This window comes from Aulonocara sp. 'chitande type north' Nkhata Bay, linkage group LG16 (genome assembly GCF_057382095.1).
Source record: "Aulonocara sp. 'chitande type north' Nkhata Bay isolate Kocher_YH1m ecotype deep benthic linkage group LG16, A_spYH_male_GT1.1, whole genome shotgun sequence".
Taxonomy (NCBI): Eukaryota; Metazoa; Chordata; class Actinopteri; order Cichliformes; family Cichlidae; genus Aulonocara; species Aulonocara sp. 'chitande type north' Nkhata Bay.
This window is the reverse complement of record NC_141359.1, coordinates 23,263,552-23,278,279: the sequence shown is the minus strand read 5'-3', so window position 1 is coordinate 23,278,279 and position 14,728 is coordinate 23,263,552. Positions and strand designations below refer to the sequence as shown.

At 40.5% G+C, this 14,728-nt stretch overlaps 1 protein-coding gene across 1 annotated transcript; it reads right to left on the bottom strand.

Moving 5' to 3' along the window:
* Positions 1–28: 28 nt before the first annotated feature.
* Positions 29–14,047, bottom strand: dnajc3a (DnaJ (Hsp40) homolog, subfamily C, member 3a). The gene is made up of 12 exons (XM_086267775.1): positions 13,796–14,047; positions 13,204–13,314; positions 12,984–13,108; positions 12,587–12,661; positions 10,559–10,711; positions 10,242–10,423; positions 8,036–8,155; positions 7,461–7,566; positions 7,246–7,366; positions 1,295–1,427; positions 737–885; positions 29–556 (listed from the first exon to the last, which is right to left on the bottom strand). The coding sequence occupies exons 1-12, from the start codon at positions 13,875–13,877 to the stop codon at positions 414–416; spliced, it is 1,500 nt and encodes a 499-aa protein (XP_086123901.1). The 5' UTR covers positions 13,878–14,047; the 3' UTR covers positions 29–413.
* Positions 14,048–14,728: the final 681 nt, after the last annotated feature.

Below are 14,728 nucleotides of genomic sequence, written 5' to 3'. Positions count from 1 at the left end.
TGTCGGTTAAAAAATGCTCTCGATTCAATTTAATGTACATAAATAGCTCTTTATTTACAGTTCAAAAAACCCTCCATTCATACAAAAATAATACTGTACCTCTGTACAAATACATTCCTACGAATGGATGTGAAGTGATTGTACAATTTGTGGAGAGGATACAAGAGTAAGATCTGATAGATAAAAGCCGCTTCAAGTCTGATATTTGTTAGCAGAGTAGGAGACCTTTTCCCCCAAAGTTTTGATTCCCACAGCAAAGATGCATTTTTAATTAATTAGACTCACTGAATCAAGTCACCTTATGCTCCACATTTTTATGATACTTGTGAACAGTCTTTTTATGCCAGTGATCTCCCTTTTAAATAGGGAGGAAAGTAAATATTCACTCCAGCTGTGCTGAAGAGTAAGCCGCCTCAGTTGAAGTTGAATTTGAAGTTAAAGGGCCCGGAGCCAAACGGATTGAAACCCTGAAAGCCGTGGAAGTGATGATGATGGTGCCCCTGCTGGCTCTCTGGATCCATGGGGTCTTCTCCGTGGTCAAACTTGGTTCTCATCTCTAGGAAAACGTGAAGATTCTTGTCACACACTTGAATTAGAAATCAGTGTCTCTTTTTCTAAAACCATTAGTGTTAGAGCTGTAGAGAACAATCTAAAGGGTAATGGTAAATGGTACAGCAACTCTTGAAGTGATTTAGGCTTGCATTAACAACTTTCCACACACCCACACACACACTACCTGGATCAGTGAGAACCTCCTTAGCCTGAGCGATGTCTATGAACTTCTTCTCTGCCTTCTTCTTTTCCTCCGGATCCTGGAAGTTGTCCGGGTGCCACTGTTGTGCCAGTTTCCTGTAGGCTCTGATAATCTCCTTTTTCTGGGCAGTTCTGTGACCACGGCGACAGCATTATCAGCACATTTGTCAAAGATAAGAACAGCTTTTCTTTTCTCATTTTGACCTAAGCCAGACCTAAAAATACTCATCCAAGTGTCAGAGTTAGTTTTCTAGCCCCAGTGTAATACAAATGCCTCCGTGGCTGTAAATTTGTATTCCATCTCAGATTATCAGTAGACCTTTTAAACTCAAAAATGTTCAAAAGGCATCAATGATGAAATATTCAAGAGCAGTGATGTTTTGGCCTGATAAAAAAGCAACCTAAAAGCAAACCAGCGGTCTTTCATAAGAAAACTACTTTTTAAGTTTAAATTCTCCACCAACTGATTGGCAATAATGTGTTACATTTTCTTGCTGAACTTGATCTGCAAAAATTCCCAAATCCATTGACCGATTCCCACCTCTTCACTCCAAGGATCTTATAATAATCCCTCTTCTGAGACTGTTTGAGTAGCCGCTGTGCTCTTTCCAGACCTTCTTTGATGTGACGATCCCCCTCGCTGTGTTTTGCAGCAGTCTCGTAATCTTTAACAGCTGAAGAGGACAAAAAAAAGGAGTACAATGAAATTAGTATTATTTATTCACTGAAAACTAATAATGTGATGTAAACAATACCTTAACTGAAAAAACACATCTTTGATGTAACTGCTCTAACACCAATCTACAGTATATCCAGCTTCCTGCTCCTCCCCTGCCCTTATGTAAGAGTTCATTCATTCAAATACGAGAAACTTTGTGGCTAAATATGGGTTAATATGCAGATGATTTTGGATCATTTGGATTCTGGGGGCTTCCCATGATGCAGTGAGTTTTTCTTCTTCACTCACTATATGGTGTTTATACACCACTCTCCATTTAATCGTCCATGTCTTTTATCCTGTCTTCTTCTCATCACCCCCAGCCAGTCGTGGCAGACAGCGTTCCCTCCCTGAGCCCGATTTTGGGGGTTTCTTAATATAAGAAAATTTTGTACATTACTTTTTTTTTTCTTCTTCCTGCTGTCGCCAAGTGGGTGCTCATAGGGTGTTGTTTGATTGCTGGGGTTTTCTCTTTATTATTGTCGGGTTTTACCTTACAATGTAAAGTGCATTGAGCTGACTGTTGTTGTACTTTACCACTATATAGCTAAAACTGAAACTGCTTCGAATCTATGATGTCTCCTGCTCAAGCTGTCGATGCTATATTGTCACAAATTTCTGTAAAAATCAGTATCGACCTCTACAAATGAGAATAGACTTCTCAGAGAAAAAGCATTACTCTCTGAACGGTGAAGAGCGGCATCACCTGCGCCGATTTAAACACACCTTACTTGCTGGAGAATTGATTCCTTTAGTACAGACACATTTTTAAATAAATAAAAATACCTACACAAGGTATGGCAATTAAAATTTCAGAAACTATCCAGCTGTCAGAGCAATGGTTGCCGTGTATCTGAAACCGAAGAACCATGGTAGTGGCAATTAAATTAAAATAGCTTAAATTCACAGCAGACGCTTAAAGAAACGTAACAAATGATTGTTATCAGTAGTGAAGCACGGGATCCACAAATATCCACTTTGTGATATTACGTCACTAGTGTCCTTGAATAAACTTTCATATTAAGGCTGTTTGTGTGCACACGTTTGGTTGCTTTGAGGCTTGTTTACCCTCTGTGGTGAATTAACACCCGTGTTTTTTAACAGGTAAAAATCCCACACAAGGTCTGGCTTCACTACCTGCTGATGTGTTTATGCCATGGTGATTACAACACACACAGACTTAGTCCAGCCAGCATCACCTGCTGGGGTGATGCTGGGATCTTTGAGAAGAATATTATTACTGTCAGGCTGACCTGCCTGGACTGATGGCAGCAGTTACTGTGGGTTTAATTGGATGGATACATGGGTGTGTTTTATTGTAAGAGTTGAAATAAAGGCTTAGTAGATGCAAGCCTTCAATAATAATATCAATATGGGTGTTGCCGGTTATACAGTCTAATTTAAGCACAGAGGTTTAATTTATCTTTATTTTTTTTGTAGCTAACATTTTCTTTATGCATATGTTGACCTTTGTTTCTGACATCTGAGTTTAAAGCTGAGATACAACTAATATTTAATACTGCAGAGTAGAAACACAATTTACCCAGCGATTTTGCAAATGCATCGTTCTCCATCACTAAAAATCTACTAAAGCGAGAGTTGCAACATTTTGCTCTCCAACAGCAAAGTGCTCCTGATGTTTCTTCAACTGTCTGTGCCAATTTGGTATTTTTATCACTTGCCACAATGAACACAGAAGCACACAGGAGCTCAGACACAGGGCTCTAGCTGTGAGCAGTTTCACCCACCTGCTGTTCAAACCTTCTGTTTGTAAAGGTAAACCAATCAGATTTAGAAAAAAAAAAATTACCTTAAATGGAGAGGAGCTAAAATAGCCAATCTCATAGAATTTAAACAGAGGGGCTGCACCACAGCCCAGTACATGAATCATTTGATCTTCAAATGCTGCAGAGACCAAGAAATTTGCATTGTCTCAACTAATCGTGTACTCATAAAGCCAATATGTTTCAAAATTATATCATCTGCTTCAAGTATTGCTTTAAGTCCCCTAATGATTGTCCAAACATTCAAAATGTGTCTGTACATTTGTGCTGCTGAATATAGTCACTGGTTACACTGTTTGTCATTATTTAATATACCTTCAAGCTAACACTACCCAGCTCGAGTCCTACAGCACCAAAGGTTTGGCTATTACAATATCCGTCTGTATAAAAACATGTTGAGATGGGTGTGATGGTTTTCATTACATTTTAAATTTAATTGACAGATACACATACTGTAGGCAGGAATTTTGATAAAAATATGCACTGGTCTGTTGCACAGCAGTAGCTGAACATCAGGTGACAGGTAAAATGATTAGTGGGAGACTATTCCTGCAGATTTCACCATCTGCCATCATTTCTGCAATTTGACAAGAGATGGGGAGACCGTTGTTTCAGCCTAATCCCACCTTCTGTCAGTAAAGCGTTAAGGATAGTAAGAGCTGAGTGTGTGTGTGTGTGTGCGTGCACTTTCTGCCACTGCCATTGAAGCTTCATGTTTGAAAAACAAGTAATTTTGCACACTTGCTCTGCCAGCAGTGCTGGGCAGGTCTACATCTCGCAGGTTATATTTACCTCCAACACTCGGCTCCACATTTAATTCTAATCATGCTGTATGTAATAAAGTGCTCTCAGGGTTGGTGACGTTTGTCTTCTCTGGCTTGAGATCTGTTAGCTGTATGCTTCAACCAAATTCAAAATGAAGATTCTTATATTTAGCCACACATGTAACCTGCACTGTGCTTATCTAAATTCAAAAATAGAAGGCATTTGGTAATTAACAGACAGATTGTATCGAATGAGGCAGAAAGTAATTAGATGTTAGAATCTCTCTTCTGTCTGAAAAACAATATTTTTGGTTTACATGCAAAAATTAATTTGCAGGATGTACTCTACATACGTTTCTATGTACAGTTATGAGATCTGAAGGAAGCTGCTTAAAAGAGGTTTCACTGACGCCTAACTTTGTTTCACTCTGCATACTGTGTTGTGTTACAAGGACCCCTTGTGTTGGGCTCCTAGCATGACAACAGTTACAGGTAGTGCACAAGAGTTTGGGTAATTACAGTCAAGTGCAAAAAGCACACCTGTGCTGCTTTCAGACAAACTCACAGGTTAAACATCAGTCAGGAGCTGATAATCAAATGCACGCGATTAACTGATCCGCAACGAATGTGAACGCCTCCATAAAAGGAGTGTTGGCAGTAATAATAATAATGGATTGCATTTATATAGTGCTTTTCGGGGCCCTCAAAGCGCTGTACAATTCCACTATTCATTCACTCTCACACACTGGTGGAGGCAGCTACAGTTGTAGCCACAGCTGCCCTGGGGCAGACTGACAGAAGCGAGGCTGCCATATCGCGCCATCGGCCCCTCTGGCCATCACCAGTAGGCGGTGGGTGAAGTGTCTTGCCCAAGGACACAACGACCGAGACTGTCCGAGCTGGGGCTCGAACCGGCAACCTTCCGATTACAAGACAAACTGCCAACTCTTTGAGCCACGATCACCCAGGTCTCCCGGTCTGGAGCATTCTGGTGTGTGCGCCAACACAATGCCAAGGAGGGAAGAAATCATCAGTGATCTTAGACAAGCAACCGTTGTTGCCCATCAATCTGAGGAGGGTAATGGTAAGTGCACCATTCTGCAGTGAGAAAGATTATTCACAAGCGGAAAACATTCGAGACAGCTGCCAATCTTCCTACGAGTGAACATCCCAGCCAATTCACCTCAAGGTCAGACTGTGCAACACTCAAAAATACTGCAAAACACCCCAAGAGCGCCATCTCAGACTATGCAGGCCTCAGTTAGCATGTTAAATGTTAAAGTTCACAACTAGAAAAGAACCAAACCACTATAGAAATATGGCCCATTCAAAGTCCAGACCTCACCCACTTTAAAATTTGCAGTCATAAAGGCGTTAATTTAACTTACCATTTATTATTGAGGTTGCATTTTGCACAAGTTCATCTGAAATACATTAATGTGCTTTTCAAACATTTTTCCTGCTCAGTTCTTAAATTTAAAGTGAGAAAAAATTTCTAAGGTATAAAACAAATAACTTCAGACTCAGCAGCAAACATGTAGTTCAGTTGGTCATTATAAGCTTCATTATGAGGCAGAGCTGCTATGCTGAAGGGCATTTGAGTTTCAGGTTGCACCCAATAAAGTCAGTAAGACTAATCCTTGTGTTCTCATCACAAAAACTTCAATTGAATTTCAGCATCTACAGCGCTGCAGGCTCCAAGATTGGAAGTGTAACAGCTTTTGTGAAGCTGATCTGTAATTACCACTTTGCAGATGTAAAGTTGCAGTTTGCACACATGTCTGTCGAGACTCAGTGAAGCTGACTTCTGTCCAGTTTACAGTTCACCATGTTATTCTTGTAGATTAACGTGACAGTCTTATGATAGTCTGTGTGAGGCATTGCCAAAAAAGGCATTTTGTGAAGTCATAGTATCCCTGACCTTTAACCTCTAGATTCTGATGACTTAATCTTTGAGTGATTGTTTTTGCCAAATGTAAAGAAATTCCATCCAAACATTGCTGAGTGCGCTCAAAAGCAGGACAGACATAAAACAAACACCCAAACTGAACTGAAGACAAACAGGCCATCTGCACACAAGCTTCAAAATAATGCCACGCTCCATTTTGAGTGGGAAACCTTTAGCTGGAATGCCTCCTAAAGTTGGATTTCCCATTAGGAAAGTTGGATCAGCAACACAGACCCTGACTTTGCAATGCAAGACTGTGGCGGTGGGGTTTGTTTTGCTGGATCAGCTGTAGGAAGAAGTGTTTAGGGAGCAGTGCCAGCTGGGAGAGAGTGGTACACCTGCATGCATCTGCTAATTAACCTCTCTCCCTGTATAGGAGGAGTGGGGTCAGAGGAGAGTGTGCGCCGTGGAGCACAGCAAGCGGCTGCACAGTGGCCGAGTACGAGAGGCAGACGGCGCTCTGAAGTAGGGCAACTCAGCAAAGCAAGCATTTTCCCCCCCCTGTACGAATTACAATAACGAACTGTGTGTATGTGAGCAATTCAAGTTTCTCCTCTCTCTGCTTACTGAGGAGAACCCACAAGGCAACTAGTGCTACAAAGACATCAGCAGCACTAAACGGCTACTTGTAATCTACGCTGCTGCTGTTGTGCATTTATGACTCTCTAAACAATCCATAGAGAGAGCTAATAACACTGCAGCCTTTTTAAGCACCAATAAACAAGCATTGTGTTCAACTTTTCAGGTATCCGACAAAACACTTCTTTTTCCGATGACCTCCGATTTCTGAGATAAAGAGAATGTGGCTCAAGTGTGCGAGTAACCGTGCACAAGCATTACCAAGGTGCTTGCTGAGTGGTGAGACCTCCTTATGCTATCCGGTTAGCAGGAACTGAACTTTCAAAACAAGAGCAAGGGAACTGGCCACTAATAAATCAATTTCTTTTTGTATCAGACTTTGGAAAATGAAAGTCTAAAACTATAGCCAACTATTGTGACGTCAATGCATGGGAAACGTTACATATGAATATAAATGGTAAATATTAATCTAGAATTTCTTCATTTGGTGAAGTGCAAGTGAGTAACAATTATAATCTATGACTTTATAAAGTGCATATATATTTGTACCATTTTGTTTTTATTCACTGATGCAGGGATTCTATTCAGCTGATGTGTTCCTGTTTGCTTATTGTTCCCAAGTCAGTCCAGCCAGCAGACAAAATGTTACCCACCCTCGATCTTGAAGGACCTTGATGCAGCTACATATGTCGGGCTTACCTTCCTCATACTGTTCATCTTGGAGATAGGCCTCAGCTCTGTCCTTCAGCACATTAACATTCGCAGGATTGGACTTTAGGACTTCACTACAGACTGAGATTGCTCTGCTAGCCTGCTGGGCCTGGTCATAACAAAGAAAAAACGAAGCTTGGATAGATCCTTTAATAGAAGCACAGCGGCCTAACACATCCTTTTGCAGCAGTAAAGGGGCTTACCTGTGTTAGCGCATGGCAGATTCGCTCCTTGGCAAGAAGCAAGAAATGTTGCACATTGGGCTCGGTGGTTATCACCGCCTCGTACTTGCTCACTGCGTCTTCATACCTAAAGGAAGCGGGAGGCGATTATGTGACGCTGGCAAAACAGGGGATTGCAACATGGATCACTGCACCCACAAACACCACACCATCGTTAATTTCTCTTTTAAGTCTTGTAAATATGAAACCTTATATATGTCAAACATGATGTGACATCCATTCACGTTAAGATGGGATTTGCACGCCTCTTTGTAAAACCAGAGAAGTGGGGGAGCCTGAGGATAAGAGAGCCGTCATTGTACAGCTGATGCAATCCCCGGTATTCAGATGGGATATTATTTTATATTTACAGAGATGAAGACTTTCCTGACACATTTCTATCTTTGTGAGGACACTCACTGATATGCTGTTAGCCGTACCACTTTACTCTTACCACTTAAACCAGCACTCTAAAGGTGGACCAAAACGACATTATTCCTGAGGATTCAATTTAAACTCGTGCTCATAAAAATGTTTTCATGAACATACAAACACACCTTTGTTCTTGGATGTATTCCTCAGCAGCTTGGATCTGTTTGTTGAGCTTCTTCACTTGCTTGTAATGGCTGTAACACTGCTTGTGATCAGGATCCAACTTCAAGCACTCACGCACCTCACTGGAGATCATAGGACAGAGGAAAGGTGAGGCTGAAAAGGCTAACTTTCAATGGTGACGACATGAACAGAATGACAATAACACACCAGATTTACAGTAAATAAACCCTAATGTACAAATGCATGATCATTAGTAACCAGTGTTGGGCAAGTTACTTTAAATTAGTAACTTAGTTACTTCTATCAAAAGTAACTCAGTTACTTCAAGTTACTCGTTACTTTCAAAGTAACTAGTTACTAGGGAAAGTAACTTTGGTTTTACTCAGAATTCTCTTTTTAATGTGTTGCTTTACAGCTGTGGCTCCAGCAAACATCAGCTGATACTAGAAATTAATTTTAAATAAATTCTAACAACAGCGGATCAAGCTTAAACGTGCTGCTGTTGTTTAGCGCGACATCCGGCGGTTTCCTCTTTCTGGCGTGAAGTGGGCGATAAACAAACAAGAGAGAAAAGCCGATCAGCTGAGGGAGGGGGGAGAATGAGAGAAGAGGCAGCTGTGCAGCAAAGACACAGAATAAATCCAGCTTTGTGTCTTTTTCATTGTAGCATAAGTCCGGGACAAACTATGTTCCTTTTCACCTCAATACGAAACGCGTAATATTTTCTCTGAATACGAGACGATTCCGTTTTTTTTAGGGGACGGTTGGCAACTCTAATAATTAACCTTATGAACAAAATAAAGTTCAACTTCAGTAACATCATAGCACCCACCCAGCTGTATAGAAACTCCGTCATGCTAGCTAGTACGCAGTACGGAAAAGTCAGCATAACGAAAATAAACTCCACCTAAACATGGTTTATATCTGACCCAGATAGACTGCAGGTCATAACTTCTTACCTGAAGTTCAGTTCACCTGACACTCGGACTGGCGGCCACTTCGGGTCTCTCCTTTTGCCTCCCCTTTCCCTCATCCACCTGCTGTCCTCCACCACTTGCTAATGTTACTGAATCTGCGGAAGCTCCGTGATAGCCACCACACGAAGTAACCAATGACGACCCTATCTAAATCCCAGTAACGACTAACGTGTTCCTGGCTTTCGCATAATAACTAGTTACTGTGCTCGTTACCACACAAAAATAACGTAGTAACTGTAACGCGTTACTTAATAGCGCATTTGTCCCTACACTGTTAGTAACTTACTTATGTCATTTATGGCTACAGTCTTTCTAATGATGATAATAATAATAGCAATGAGAAGGCCAGTCACTGAAACAGCAGTCCACATCATCATCATACACGCATTTGTAATGTTGAGGGTGGAAATGCATTCGTCATGACATTCATCAGAATAGAAAGATGCTATTTTATAAAATATAAAAGTATCTACACAAAAATTTCCAATATTAATTTCAGTTGTGTTTTGAAATCCATGAAGGCTATGCCTTTGTGAAGCCATACGCTGCTCTCTGTACCACTATGTTTGGTTCATTTCTTGTTTTGCAATTTTACCACTGAATGCAAACTTCTGCAGACAGTCGACTTAAACATTAGAGCCTTCACTGTGCGCCCACTCACAGCACCTTAAATAAGCACAAGTTCTGGGGGGGTTTTTTTGGGCCACATGAACCGTTGCAGTACTACTCAGCTATTTTGGCCTCTTGACTCCATTTCCTCCTCAAAACTTACATTCAAGCTAAAGTGTTGCCTTTTCTGACACAGAGGAGGAAATCTAGCACACTTCACTCATGCATATTACTGAAAGTGGTGAAAATTAGACTTCCAGAGAGTGGGCAAAAGTGCATGGCTGTACAAAAAGACAACCCTTTTAAGATAATAGCAAAATTTAAAATCCTGTTTACCTTTTTTTTTTTTTTTTTTTTTTAATTCTTATGAGGCACAGTCTATGAATGAGCTACCCACTATACTGCACTCTGATGAAGTGTAAATCCAATATATTTTTTAAGAAAAAATAACTAAGATTAAATCATTATCAGAAATGTTCCTGCTATTTTTTTTTAATTTAGAATAAAAGCTTTGTGATTAGTAGAGTATCAACCATAGTGACATGCTGCCTTATTGTGGCATTGCCACAGTGTAAACAGCAGCAGGGAGCTTCTTGAAAGCAAACAGTCTGCGAGTCCTTACCTGAGGGACATCTCATGGTCTCCAAGATTATAGTAGATGGTGCTCAGCTTGTAGAAAGCCTGGGTATTGTCATTCTTTAACTTGGATGCAGCTTTAAGGTCGCTGATAGCTTTCCCCATCTCTCCCATCTGAATGAAACACTCTGCTCGCATCTCACGAGAGGTCACATCCCAAATGCACGTCTGCAACAGTCGGACAATAACGCTTACAGACTTCAGGTGATACGCAAATGCTCTGTACTCTCTGTATCGATGATAATGCAGAAAATCCTATGCTTGTGGGAAAATCAGTCAATACTGGCAAGGAATGTCTCTCACCTCGATGACGGTGTCAAGCTGTGCAGCAGCTGTCACATAATCCTTGTCGTCGAAGCTCCGGCGTGACTGAGCCACCAGGCGCTGAATTTCATCTGATTTTGTCAGCTGGCTCTGGGCCTCCTTCTCTTCTTTGTCGCTGGGGTTGGACTTCAGCTAGAAGATTTCAAGGCATTACGCTAAGTACTAATGTAGCTAAAGAAAATGTGATTCCATCTCTCATAGATGTATTCCAATTTGAGATTTCTGTGCCATCTTCTGCCTCCCGAAAATATTACTTATCACTGCAGTGCTTGCCAGTCCCTGCACAGATAACGTTATAATGAATCTCGTTGCAGAGGTCATCATACTCACAAGAGCCATCTCAGCTAATGGCACAACTCTTACAAATAGACCTATCTACTCTTTAAATGGTTCCTGCTAGCTCAGCTAAGGGAAGAGCATAAATGTGACACATTACACCAGGCCAATGTTGTGGACTGCTGAAGCAGCAGAACAGCCTGCACCTCTGGCCCGTTCCCTCAACAGTATACCAGCAAAACGAAGTCCACAAAAAATAAAAAAATAGACTGCAGAAGCTCAGATGTAATCTTTCCCCCTGGAGGCAAAAGAACTCTTTGCACTCTTGATGGAGGATGAATCTCAGCTTAAAATTAAATACTTTTCCATACTTTAGGCAATTCCAGAAATAGACTATTAAAAGTATTCCAAGGCTGTGATCATTCAGTGTAGCATACATAAGAACATAAGAATGATTATGGGACTAATCATTAAGCTTCAACTTGAAGTTCAGAGCTTGCTGGTGGTGGTTTCAGGGAAGTGTGGACAGGTGACCAAAAACGAGCCTATGACCTGCATACTTTAAGGTCAAAGTGACACCATGTGAACTGTTCATCCAAGTCCCTGGAACTTAGGGCTGTGCGATATGACCAAAATCTCTTATCCGAAGACATTTCTCATCCCGATAATGATATATAATCGCAAAATAGTGCATTTTCTGTAAATTCTGTGAATCTCAGGCAACTCGACTTGTGTGAAGTGTTTATAGCTGGGTGTCGTGTACCTGCAGTCGAGTGTTGTGACTTTGACTTGTCTTTATTACATGGCACACTGCAGGGAAAAGCCTGTTCTAACCTTTAAGTGTAAGGTTTGTTTTGAGCACCTGGGGGCTCTTTTTTGCTTCTCGTAAACTCTTTCTATACTCCGGTAGAAAAGGTTTGTTGTGTCTGTGTTGGGGACCAGTTCTGTGCTCCGTGTCAGACTTTTCATAACCAAACCATATCCATGTATAAAACGAGTGTAATGTGAAAAAGATGGATGTTTTAATATCATCCATCTGATCCTATTATTCTTCATATTGTACAGCCCGATTGGAACCTAAGACTTATTCACAGACATGGCAAGGCCATTTACTGTATGATTTTAGGTGACAGTATGTGATTCTAATTGGACATGCATTTACAAATTCAAGCCTCTAAAATGGTGCGAGAATGCTCAAATGAGCGTTCCCCATTATTTACATCTAGTAAGTAAACTCAAATATACATGACCCCCCCTTTCCTGTTCTTTTAAGGCTTTCAACTTCCCTGGTGTTTCACTGCGAAGAACCATGTGTTTTGTAAAGTGCATTTACCCTGTCATTATCCAAAAATCTCACACTGTTGTTCCTCACTGTAGTGTTATACAATACTATAATACTACTACTACAATACTAGCTCATGTTCTATGTTCTGTAAAGGAAAATTAAGTTTCATTCAGTGGCATTTATCTCTTCAAACACACCCTTCACAGTGCTTTTTAATCTGTTATCTTGAAATCCACCACAAGGAGGACACTGTATAGACAACCATGAATACACGTCTTTGTACTTATATTTATCATTCTGAAGAAGAAAAAAAAAAAAAAAAAAGACTACTGCAACGTTACTACGGCCATAGATCAACACTGACACCTCCTGGTGAACTGTTGTTTCTCTCACAAGTGTCTGCCCCAGCATAGTTTTGCTTTAAAAGGGGGTATTGCTTTACTTACCACCTTCTTGAAGTCACTCTCCGCTTCATCCAGCTTTCCCTGCTTCAGAAGAAGATTTCCTCTCTGAAGCCGTGCCTGTTAAGTGAGACACATCAAGAATTTGTTTCGCATGTAAAATAAAGAGTTATCAACACAGCTTCCAGAACCGACTGATTTCCCAGCACGCCTGGGCCCGCAGCCGAAATAAAAAGATAATGTTGCCAGATGTTTGCATGCTTTATCTAATTATTTGCATAGATTTATCACAGAGTTCTGCCTTAAAGGTTAGTCTGCAGTATGACACGAAGTATTGCTTTGAAATTCTATTTTCTGTCAAATGTACATTTTAAATTTACATCTGTTAAAAAACATTTCTGAAGAAATACACATTAGACAAACAGTAAAGACAACAACTTACAGATGTGAAGTCCGGTTTGAGTTCAATGACTCTGCTTAAATCAGGCAATGCTGATTTTGACTTCCCCATTGCTAAAAACACTGTAGCTCTTCTGTAGTATGCCATGTAGTTTTGGGGATCTATATCTGTAAAATGCCAATGAAACTGTCACTTTAGAAGAAACCTTTTGGGAAAATCCAAGGCATTTTTTTGGTGTCGTTAGCATGTCTCTGACACTCACCCACAGCTGCATGGAAATGAGAGAGGGCATCAGCTAGCTGGCCAGCAGCAAGAAGTTTCTTCCCCATCTCCATGTGATTGTCCACACTCCCATCCTTGCCACATTTCCCTCCTTAAAAAACAAATAGAACAAATCATAGTGCAACAAAACAACACTGAGCATATTTTTACTCATTCAAGTAATGCAATAATCAGATTTTATTTAAATATTCCTGTATATGACCCGCCCAAAAATGTAAATCACATCAATAACAAGAGCAACGGCAACAGCTTTCCCCACAGTAATTGGTAAAGACTTTCACAAGTACCTGGGTTTCTTACAAGCTTGAAGACGTTCACGAGCAAGCATAATCAAAGAAGCAGTTTTATCTATCATCTTTTATTCTTTAGGCTCAAACCAGCTAGCTTTAAGTAATAAAATTGACCCAGTGACTAGCTAGCTTAACGTCAGCTAATAATATTAGCGATTTCACAAGCTAATGCTGTCAGTGACATTACCCATGTAATAAAGTTGTCTGAACTTTAACCCGAGTTCAAGTTAGTGGTAGCATTCACCAGCTATAAATGTAAAGTACACCTAGCAAACGTCTTACCTTGAAACCTAATATCAATCAAAACAAGAACATATGGGAAGTACGTCAGTATTTTGTGAGCCACATGGTCGATGGAAACCATGGTTAAAGTTCTCTCTCTCTGGACACGTCCCGCAGACTTCAGCTGTCACTGTTTCAACCAGTTCTCCCCTTATTTCGCTACAATCCCATGTGTTGGCGGATGGCTACATTTCTTCTCTTTTTCCCAGCCACTGTAGACCAGCATACGCAACCGACCGGTCGTGGGTGATCGTGATTGGCTGAATTATATGGAAAACCCCGCCCACATCTGTTGGTTCAACAGAGAGCAGCCACGGCAGCACAAGCACAACAGGGTCAGTGTGCGCGCGTGTGTGCGTGCGCGCTTGCGTTGGTCGGTGGTTCTTATGGACGTACACTAGTCACCTTATTTTTGAGGTAAAAAGTATATCAACTAGAATGTAAACCGTAATTTTGACATTAAGATTTTATCTTTTTAAAAAATCTGTATTTACTTGTATCTCTTATTTGTAGCAGTTAATTATGTGGATTTTCCTCCTTTTTTTTTTTAACGTTTCCCAAACATATAAGTGTCAAATCTTTACGGTAAAAGCGAAAGACCCTGGCTTCTAAAGACAATTTACAAATACAGAAGTTCTCCTTGGTTTATGGCTGGGCCAGAGACAGAACGAAAAAAGACAATAAACGAGTTAGTAAACACTGACACTTTTTAAACTGTTTCTTAAAAGTATTAGCCTGCAACCCAACGATTTATGGAACAAGAAAAAAAGGAAATTAGAACTTATAGTCTACTATATTTAACAACCTTTTATGACTGTGCCCTGGCAGTGCTACAAAGACCTCCAGGACTTTAAGGGTTAAGGTACTTAACCCTTTTTTGAGCTGACTATAGCAATACCTGCTTTATAAACTTAAAAATGAAAAGTAACTTTT